The sequence below is a fragment of the Neophocaena asiaeorientalis genome, unplaced genomic scaffold, assembly GCF_003031525.2.
Source record: "Neophocaena asiaeorientalis asiaeorientalis breed wild unplaced genomic scaffold, Neophocaena_asiaeorientalis_V1.1 scaffold1337, whole genome shotgun sequence".
NCBI lineage: Eukaryota > Metazoa > Chordata > Mammalia > Artiodactyla > Phocoenidae > Neophocaena > Neophocaena asiaeorientalis.
In genome coordinates, this window is record NW_020173700.1 from 291,252 (window position 1) to 302,208 (window position 10,957).

Here is a 10,957-nt window from a genome sequence, read left to right on the forward strand (position 1 = left end):
TCTTAGAACACTTGTAAATTCTTAAAAAGGAAAATACAAGTGAAATAAACTGTGTCGGGCCTTCCTAAAACTTCTTCACATTCAGGGTCCAGTGCCTCCGAATCGCTCCGTCTTGAAGTTGTTGCTGGCTGTGCTTTTCCATGAAGCCCCAGCTCCTCCGACATTCAGATCATCTGTGGCGCAGCACTTCCCGAGATGCTCAACTACTGATTCCAGGATTTCTCTCCAAGCAGCAAATTTTGGTGTACATGTGATGGCAAGGACAGTAGTCCTGGTGCCCACCTCACCATAAGAGACTGTATTTTAGAGATGTTATGAAAAAAAAGGTGCATCTCAGAGTTGCCATAACATAGCTCTTTTTTTTTTTTTTTTGCTGTACGCGGGCCTCTCACTGTTGTGGCCTCTCCCGTTGCGGAGCACAGGCTCCGGACGCGCAGGCTCAGCGGCCATGGCCCACGGGCCCAGCCGCTCCACAGCACGTGGGATCTTCCCAGACCGGGGCACGAACCCGTGTCCCCTGCATCGGCAGGCAGACTCTCAACCACTGCACCACCAGGGAAGCCCAACGTAGCTCTTTTATAAAACTTTCTTCTGTTGAGGTACAGCAGCAATGTGTGAACTCTGTTTCTGTACCCACGTGGTTCCAGGTATTAAAAGCAGACATAATAAGCCTCCAATCCCCAGACCAAGGGCAAGGGCAGACAGAACTGGAATCCCAACAACACACTCCATGTGAGCAGCTTCTGTACGGAGCCAGTAAAAAGTCCTACTGGGGCAGAGACTGTTAATTGTCCCCCAATACCTGTTCTCCTCTTCTTCTTTAATAATAGACTCCCAAATTTTAGATGAGCAGGTAGACAATGGGAATAAAGCCTATTTATGACCATGTGACAGCAATCAGCCAGTTAGATGTAAGTGGAAGCATGTGACTTTGGGACAGTGCTCTTAAAGGGAGGAGACATGTCATTCTTCAACCTTTCCTTCCTCCTGCTGGCTGGAATATAGATGTGATGGTGGGAGCTTGACAGCCATTTTGGACCCTGAGGCTGGATACTAAAGGTGGCAGAGTGGCAATATAGAAGTCTAGGTTCCTGAGAATCATGAAGTCGTAATTCTGGATGGCCTACCTCTAGACTCTGCTTATGAAAGAGGGAAACACACTTTTATCTTGTTTAATCTATTTTTTAATTGAGGTATAGTTGATTTATAATACTGTGTTAGTTTTAGGCGTTGAGCAAAGTGATTCAGTTTTTATATATATATATATATATATATATTTCAGATTCTTTTCCCATATAGGTCACTACAGAGTATTTAGTAACATACCCTGTGCTATACAGAAGGTCCTTGTTTATCTATTTTATATATAGTAGCATGTATCTATACTTTGTGTATCCCAAACTCCTATTTTACCCCTCCCCCCACTTCCCCCTTTGGTAACCATAAGTTTGTTTTCTATGTCTGTGAGTCTGTTTTGTTGTTTAATCTATTATTATCGTGGGTTTTCTGTCACACGTCATTGAAGCTAATCTAAACTTGGGACAATTTTCTTGGAGACCCAGCCTAACATGCTAAAGGAACTCAAAGAAAAGGAACAGGACGGGACTTGCCCAAGGGGACACAGGGAAATTCTAGGGCTGATCCAGAGCCTACAGCCTCCTCTCCGCATTGAGCAGCATCCTCGCTTCAGGGAGTGCGCCAGCCCCTTCCAGCACACAGTAACTGCATCAACACGAGTAACTAGGACCCACATCCAAAAGTTAAAAAGCTCAGTTTGGCACTTTCGGCCACAAATTCTCAAGTTTCTTTAACACAGGTGCCTCAGTTCAGTCCTGTATCTTTGCCTAATTTGGCAAATGTTCCAGAAACAAAGATACGCTTGTACTGGATCTTTGTGCCAGATTCAAAGGGGTAAGCCGAGGCAACAAGCCTCCTCCAGCTCGGTGGTCTGCAACATGGTCTGCAGGAAAGAGAGAGGCCGAAGGAGCAGCTTTCTTACTGGGTATTTCTCTCCTGGAAAGCCCCCTTTCCCTCTGAATTGCCTCACGCACTCGTGTTTTGAAGAACGGCACACTCACCTGGCAGAGGAGCGCCCACTCCAAGCAACTCCCAGGGTCTTCCTGCCTCACATATGATGTCTGCAGAAGGGGGGCCCTGCTCAACCCCAGGCCATTTCTTCTCCTAACAGCACCTGGTTGTGGAAATGGCACCCCTGCCCCATCCTCAGTCCATGCGGTACAGGGATGACCACACCCCCAGGGGCGGCCAGGGGCAGCCAAGTGCCCCAGGCCTAAGTCCTTCCTTCCTTCCTTCCTTCCTTCCTTCATTCACTCACCAGATATTGATTGAGCAGCTACTATGTGTCAAGCACTATTCTAGGCACCAGAGACAAAAGATTGATTGATTGATTGATAAAAGACAGAAAGTCCTACCTTTGTGGAACTTTCAGGGGAGGGGGTAGGCAAACAATCAACAAATCTAAGGAAATATCCAGTGTGTCAGACATGCCAGGTGCACAAGGAAGCAATGTCACAGAAGGGGAAAGAGCATGGGGCTGGGGGCTGCGATCTGAAACAGGGTGTGAGAGCAGGCCTCACTGAGAAGGTGACCAGAGCAAAGACGTGGAGGAGGTGAGGGAGGGGCCCTTGTGGATGCCTGGAAGAGCGGTCAGGGCAGAGGGAATAGCAAGCGCTAAGGCTGTGAGGCAGGGGTTTGCCTGGCGTGTTCAGGTGGATGTGAGGAAGCCAGCGTGGCTGGAGCACAGTGAGTTGGGGGAGACAAGGAGGAATGAGGACCAAGAGGGAAGAGCAGAGGCATCAGATCACGTTTCGTCTAAAAGGCTGTTAGAAAAACTCCGGCTTTTCCTGAGTGAGGTGCCTTGCAGGGTTTTGAGCAGTGGGATGATGTGACAGGATTTCCTTCCATGTTCTATGTGTAGAACAGACCTAGGGGGTGAGGGTGGAGACAGGGAGACCAGTCACTGTATTAATCTGGGAGAGAGATGCTGACGGCCATCGTGGAGGTGGTGAGAAGTCCTCAGGTTCTGGCTATGTTCTGAGGGTAGCTCCAGCGGGGAGCTGCGGATGGATCAGCTGTGGGGTATGAGAGAGAGAAGAGTCAAGGGTGATCTGGTTTTGTCCTGGGCCACTGGAGGGAGAGAGTTGCCATTTATGAGTCCGGAAGACCTTGGTAAAAAGAGGTGGGGGTAAGGCCCAGGCGGTTTGGCTTAGACCTGAGTCAGGTGGGGCTGCAAATGGCAGGTGGTTATAAGAGTCTGCACTTCAGGGGAGAGTCCAGGACTGGAGACATCACCACACAGACGATGTCTGAACGCATGAGACTAGATGAGGTCAGTTAGGGAGTGAGTGAGGACAGAGAAGCGGTCCCAGGATGAGTCCTAGAGAAAGGAGATGAGGAGAAAGCAGCAGAGAGTGTACAGGAACAGCTGGAGAGGTAGGAGCAGGGTGTGGAAACCAAGTGGACACACTACATTTGGTTTCAGAGACAGTTCAGGGAAGGGTGTGGGTTCCAATCAGGGCAAGGCCTTTGCTGGAATATTTGAGAAGCTCTTTGCTGGGGTTATCAGGAGGATGGTATGTGAGTCAGCAGCCATTTTGCCACCAAGAGGAAGGGACTGACTTGGGGCCAAACCAATCCAAAGAATGGAACTGATAGGAGTGGGGGAGAGAGAGAAACAGAGCCTGATGGCCTTCAGTGGCCGTAGGTCCACTGTGCTGCATAGACACCCCAGTCTCCCTTCTTGGTGTCAGTCTAAGTTCAGTTTCTGTCACTTGTAACCAAGAGACCTAACACAACATCTAAGGTCTTTTCACCTGCATGGTCCAGAGGGGCCAAGCAAAGCCCAGCACCCACCCACCCGTCTGGCAATCACACAGTGTAGCCAGGCCTGGGCGTGGGGTCAGAGGGCTCGTGGGCTTGGAGGCAGGGCTTCCCTACCACACTTGAATGGCAACACCACGGTCCACTCCGGTAGTTCAGGCCTTTTCCAACCCAGGCACTTCCATCAGGTGAATCCAAAGATGCAATGGTAAAAAGGAGCCCCAGAACATTCTGCAGCCTGTGGTCCTACTGGATGACCACTTCAGATTGCAGGGGACCTCCAGGCCACCCCTGACCACTGTCCCTCTCTGCCCTGTCCCAGTATGCTGGGTTCACAGCAAACACTTTGGAGCTGGCAAGGGCTTTGGGCGCAGCGGGCTTAGAACACTCACTTGATGGACGAGGAACAGGGGTATGCTCAGGTGGGACAGGCCAGGATTCTCACTTGCCCAGGACTGGAGCATCTCCAGGCACACAGTGCCTGCCATGCACTGCCCCCAACACGTGAACTGAAGAAACATCTCAGTCCTCAAAGGTATTGGTTACGGGGCTTAAGATATATGGTCATTCTGGTTGGAGTACACCTTTCATCTGTGGTTTGGAGTTCAAAGTACCTGAGGATTAAGGAAAGTGGAAGGGCGTGCCGTGAAAGCTTTTCTGTTACGACACAGAGACTAGGTTTGTGGTAGGCGAGCAGCAGCTCACATCCTACCAATGCTTGGGTGGGTGCTGCTCTCGTGCTTACAAAACAGTGTCACGATGATCTCCTCGGCTGATCCTCGGGGCTGTTCTGTGGGCTCAGCCCAAGGTCACACAGCCTGGGCCTGATCAGAGCAGGTTTCCAGACCCCAAGCCTACGGCCGCGGGGCCAGCCTCTACGGTGACAGAGGCACCGGGTCGGATCTGCATGCACCCCAGCAGTGGTTTCCTGGTGCCGCTCTAACAAATCACCACAACCTTGGTGGCTTCAAACAACACATGTCTATTGTCTCATACTTCTGGAGGTCAGAAGTCCAAAATCAGTGGCCCTGAGCTGAAACCAAGGGATTGGCAGGACCGCTCTCCCTCTGGAGGTTCTGGGGGAGAATGTGTTCTCCCACCTTTTCCAGCTTCTAGAGCTGTGTTCCTTGCATTCCTTCACTCGTGCCCCCTTCCTCCATCTACAAGGCCAGCAGTGGGAGCAAGTGAAGCGTCTTGCTGCAGACGTCACATTACCTTCTCCTTCTGCGGTCTGTGGCTGCATCGCCCTCTGGCTCCCATTACAGGAATACATGTGGTTGCATTTAGGGCTCACCTGGATAATCCACAATAATCTCCCCATCTCCAGATCCTTAACCTAATGACAACTGCAAAGTCTCTTTTGTCATAGAAAGTAACGTTCACAGGTTCTAGGAATTAGGATCTGAGTATGTTTGGGGGCCATAATTCAGCCTAGCACGCCTGTACACACGCACACGCACACCCCACGACCTTGCAGCCCCATCTGCGTTACTCACTTTGTCTGTATCCTCTTCCCTATAAACATGGAAAGCCAACTTCAATACCCATGGTGAATGACTCTTCCTCTCTCGAGTTTTCCAAGAACACACCCTCCCAACAACCCCAGAATTCAGCTCTCCTTCAGAATTCCTGTAGGAATTCTGGTTTCATCCGAACCCCAGCGCTTAGCACTCTCCCCTGTACGTTTGTTAATTTTTCATTTTTAAAAATAGATCTTGAATTTCACGTAGTACACATTCACTGAGCAAAGTCAGAGAAGCAAAAGAGCAAAAAGAAATAAAAAATCACATACAATCCCAGTAACCAGAGGAAAACACTGTTAACATTTTTGCTTCTCTCCTTTCATTTTCAGTGCTAATAATCTATACGCTGAAAAAAAGGTTTTTGTTTTTTTAAACTGAAACATATTTTGGACTCTGGAGTCAGATAACCTGGTGCAAATTTCAGCCAGTTACTTGCCATCTGTGTGACCTTAAGCAAGTTCCTTAACCTGTGCCTCAGTTTCCTCATCTGTTAAAAGGAGGAAATAACGGCACATACCTCACAGGGTTGTTATGATCACGAGTTAACATACGGGAAGTGCTCAGGACTGTGCCCGGCACATGACAAATGCCGTGCTGTGAGCTGCCATCACGTTATTACATGTATATAAGGAGACATCTGTTCAGGTGGGTAAATAACTTTTGGTAGCATAATTCACAGCTGCCTGGGGTTCCCTGGTTTGAATGCACTCCTGTTTATTTAACCTCCCCTACTGTTGGGCATTTAGGTTGTTTCCCGTTTTTTTCTTCTCTTCTATAAACAACTATGGGATAACATCCTTGAACAAACACCTCTGAACACATCTTTATTTTTTCCTAAAAATTCAACTGCTGAGTCACAGATCATACATATTTTTAAGCTTTTGATACATCATTGCCAACTTGCCCTTCATAGAAGTTGCACCAGCGGAACAGCTTGCCCGTCTCCCCAACGCCCCACTTAATGAACAGCTCCCTTCTCCCCTCTTCCTGCAGGCCACGTGTCCCCTCACACCTATCTCTCGCAGTGCCCCAGCGAAGCAGTGACGTTTACTAAAGTGGATGAACTGGACATGAGGATGCAGGGTCCTATTTTCAGCCTCCTGGGGTAAATCAATGCCTCCGTTTCCCCCACATATAAATATATGGTCAACACACCTCCAACAATCAAACATTATTTAAATACACATTCCATGCATTAAAATGATACCAAAATTCCAGACTGAACTGGCAAAAGGCTTGCTTTCTAATCACACATCAAGTATATTTTTTAAAATTTCCAACTTCTAATACTGAGGCTCCAAAGGGACTATTTCAGAGCCCTCAATCTGCCATTTTAGATCTCTGACTCTGAACCATCTTGGAGACAGACCATTGCAGTATAAATGCACAAAAACCATCACCTTTCTACTTGCAAACAGACGAATGTCCCACTTTTCCCCATCTCACGAAGAAATAAAAAAAAGGCACCGAGAGTCTGCCCTCTGGGGACTCTACAGGGAGCTTGTGTGTGGGCAGGACAGAGTTCCGGGCTCTTTCTCACCACGCTAACGAGGAAGGGCCTTTATTCCCATTTATTGACAAGGAGACTGAGGCTGAGAGAAATTAAGAATTTGCTCGGGAGCTGACAAGTGGAGAGGAAACCCTGAAATTCACATCCTCTGATTCCCAAATCCCTGCCCTCCCTACACCTGAAAACTCTGTAAAGGTGTCTGGAATTCTAAGTGCCGGCCGCCTAAGCATCGCTCACCTGTGAAGGAACAGCCCCTTCTTCCCTCTGGAACAAAAAGACATGTTCGGGCTGCGTGTGACAACTCATGGGCATCCTTCCAGCCAAGTGAGGGGTACCTGGCTTTGCCCACCTGGTGTCAGAGCTGTGGATGTCCGGCCAGCAGGGCCCAACCCCAGATGTCGTGCCTCACCTTGTCCCAGGTGACGGGAACCTGAGGCCAAAGCAGGGTCCCCCAGAGGCACATCTCAGGGAGGCCTGGATTGTGTGGAGAACCCGGAGGGGGAACTGGAACTTCCCTGAGGAAGGGAATCTGATGACTGGAGCACAGGGGGAAGGGGAGGAGACTCCAGGACCCAGAGAAGGCAGCTCGGGGACAACAGCCCTACACCTGCCACTTGCTGCCTGCCTGCCAGATGTTGCTCTCAACGTTTTACACGCATACAGTCTCACACCTGTATGGGAGGTACCACAACGAACCTATTTCACAGATGAGGAAAGTGAAATGTAGAGCAGCTATGAGACTGGCCCGGAGCCAGGCAATTAGAAACGCATGGGGGGACTTTCCTGGTGGTCCAGTGGTTAAGACTCCGTGCTTCCAGTGCACAGGGTGTGGGTCAGGGAACTAAAATCCCACATGCTGTGTGGAGAAGGAAGGAAGGCAGGCGGGAAGGCGAACACGGAAGATTAAAAAAAAATAAAAAAGAAATGCATGGGATGGCTCAGGGCTCAGGACTCAGGTTTGAAACCCATCTCCACCTCTTCTCAGCCGCAGGACGTGAGGCAGAGACTGACCTCATTGGTAAATGATCATGATGATAAAACGGGAGAATGTGAAAACTATAAACAGCTAAATAAACATGAGTTTAACAAAAGGTTCAGTGAAATAATTTCCTAATGCTGGTGTGGGGCAAGGAGTTGGAGACCTCTAAGAAATCATCCTGGAGACGCTGCTGAGCCTGGACTCAGTCAACAACTACTGAGCACTTGCTGTATGCCACCACAATAAACCGGCCACCACCTTGTGACCTGCCCATCACCCAACAGAGATGGGTCAAAATCTCACAGATGCACGTGACACGGATAAAGTGGGTGGAGATAGATCCAAACTTCCTTGTGGCCAACCGGCCAGCGCAGCTGGACCCCTCCATCACAGGGACAGCCAAGACCAAGGAACCTGAGGGGAGATGAAGCCCACGAGGTGCCCACCAGGGCCAGGCCCCATCCGGGTGTGCCACCTGTACTCTCTCAGTGAGCCTCACGCCAGCTCTCGGAGGGAGGGGTCAACATTTCCATCTCTAAGATGAGAAAACTGAAGTCAGAGAGGTTAAGCAGCTTATCGGAAATCACACGGCTGGCCAGAACCGGGGCTGGGATTTGAACCCAGATCAGTGGGACGAGGAAGAGGACGGGAGGCAGTTGGAGAAAGAGGGAAGGCTAGAAAAACCACTGTGGCGCGGCTGGCAGGGATGCCCTGTCTCCCAGGGCCTGGTGAGAGGTGCAATGGGAGTCCAAGACTGATGATAGTGACCGACGGAGTCCTGTTCCAGACTGGCCAGGGGTCTAGAGAGCCTGTGAGAACCGGGCACGTCTGTCTGATGAGGGAGGAGGGGCCCTGACCCATGAACCCAGAAGACGAGGGTACACTGTATTGTGACCCCAAAGCCTGGACCCCCGTTGCAGCCCTCATGCATGTCTCCCACGAACACTCCTCCTCCAGGCCCTTCTGGGGCTGGAAGAGGAGAAGGGGAAGGATCTAGGAGTTCTGTCCTGCATGCAGGGCTCTAAAAACCCACGGGGTGGTGCAAACTTTCCCTCGCGGGGGTGGGGGCGGGGATTAACAAGTTCAGCCGCTGGTGTGGTTCCCTTTGAAGTCAGGAGGACTGGCCTGCCTCAGGTGAGCTCTACAAGGCAAGCTGGCAAGGGATTGGGGTGGGGGGGTGCCAGCCACACGGCTAACTGGGCTCAGATCTCGCGCTTCTGAGCACCTGGCCAGTGTTTCTAGCGCTCCAGGAACAGCGCCCACCTTCTCTTCCCTCTGAGCTTGGCATGAGCTAAGGAGTGGCCACTGTTACTTGAACACGTACTCACAGCCCGAAACTTCACCCAACCCCCAGCCCACCCCATCCCACACACTCCAGGCCCTCCGGCTTCTGCTTCACGGCACATCACTCCCAGTTCAAGCCTCTCTCACGTTCCAGGGCCTCTGCGCATGCTGGTCCGTCCACCCCTCAGCCTGTAATGCCACCTCCCACTCGGTTGACAGAAGCGCTGTCGTTTAGGGTACAGCTGCCACGTGCTCAAATCTACCTGCTCTCTTCCTGACCCCCCCAGACTCCGACCTGTTTCCTGAGTGTGTCCTCACGCTGTTGCCCCCTTCCCTTTCTTGTAACAGGGCTCCTGTGCTGTTCCCTTGCACTAGACGGTAAGGTCCTCCAAGTTAGGGATCAAACCTCCCAGGCGCCAGGGGACGATTTCTGGAATCCACATGTCCATCCAGTACACATTGATCGAGCACTTCTACAGCCCAGGACCTGGTGGGATCTGGACTTCCCAACTGTTTCCCTTTCTTAGCCCCCATCCTCCTGTCTAGGTCTCTCCCCACCTCTCCCTTGGGGAGACCACAGAAGCCACCTGTACTGTTTGCCCTTCATGCCTGGGAGAGCGTCTCCACCCTTCAGACCCCTGTCCCGCCTACTCTTCTGGGCAGACCCTGTGTCCTCTGTTATCTCCAGCCACAGCACCCAGGATATGGTTTCCAGTGGGGTGTCTGGCCATTTCTTCACAGGGTCAGCCCCAAGGCTGAAGTTCCCCAGTCACCAGGGCCCAATCTGGCTTCCCACTTTCCTGGCCACTTGGCCTCTACTCCGAGCAAGTAACTTCTCCTCCCAGGGAGAGGTGCTCAGATTCTCACGGGGAGCAGGAACTCAGAGGCCCACGGCAGAGGTCCTGTTGGGAGCCCAGGAAGCTCCTTTCTTGGGGGGACTGAGTGACACTGATTGAAGGGCAGGGGCTCTAAGCTCTCTTTCCCTTTTTGGGGACCTGCCTAGAGCTTGACTAGTCGGAGACTCAGGGGACCAGTCCTCGAACGCGCGCCCCTGTGGCAAGCGCTCTACCCACCCAAACGCCGGGCCCCTCAGAGAGCAAAGCCGAGCAGGGCACCGCCCCAAGTCCTCTCCCGGGGCCAGGCTCCGCACAGAAACCCGCAGCGCACAAGCTAGGACTTAGCTGGTATCTGCACCCCCTCCTCCTGCTCGAACCCGAGTCACCCCAAACCCGCGGCCACAGCCACCAAGCCCCGCTCCAACTCGGAAAGTAGCGGGCAGCGAGGGCCGCGCAGAGGGGCAGCGGCGGGGAGAGGCCGGCGGTACCTGTCAGCAGCTCTATCTTGTGTCCCAGCACCTTCATGTCTGCGCCCCGCGCTCAGCCGAGCAGGGGAGAGGAGCGCGGGAGGCGAGGAGGGAAACAGCAGGAGAGCGAGAAGTGAAGCAGGAAGAGCAGCCGGGAGCCGGGAGAGCTCTCGCCGCCCCCCCCCACGCCGCGCTCCCCCCTCCAGACAGGTTTAAAAAAATCCACCAATTGCACGGCCGCGCACCCCTCAAAGGCGCCCGCCGCCACCTGGTCCGGGTGAACTCCGGGAGGCTGAGAGAGCGCGCGGGGTGGGTGCGGGTGACACTCTGGGAGGCGGCGGGAGTGGGCCCCTGTGCCGCCGCCCGAACAAAGAGGCCCGGCCGCCCCCGATGTCGCGATCAGGGAGGCGCGGGCGGCCGCGGGGCCGTGGCCCTGGGGGTCCGCGCCTCTGGCCGGGAAGGCGAAGAGGAAGAGCGGGGCGGAGTGGGCTGGGGGGTGGGTTGCCGCCCTCGTAGGC

At 52.5% G+C, this 10,957-nt stretch overlaps 1 protein-coding gene across 4 annotated transcripts in view; it reads right to left on the minus strand.

The window, feature by feature from the left end:
- NDRG4 (NDRG family member 4) overlaps window positions 1–10,957 on the minus strand; it is a 41,406-nt gene that overhangs the window by 30,222 nt on the left and 227 nt on the right. For 3 of the 4 annotated variants that reach the window (XM_024750571.1, XM_024750570.1, XM_024750569.1), the window contains exon 1: window positions 10,461–10,531. The exons of the other annotated variant lie outside the window; for it this stretch is intronic. In XM_024750571.1, coding sequence (XP_024606339.1) covers window positions 10,461–10,497 — 37 coding nt within the window. In that variant the 5' untranslated portion in view covers window positions 10,498–10,531. Of the gene's footprint in view, window positions 1–10,460; window positions 10,532–10,957 lie in introns of those variants that run through there. 4 annotated transcript variants of the gene reach the window in all.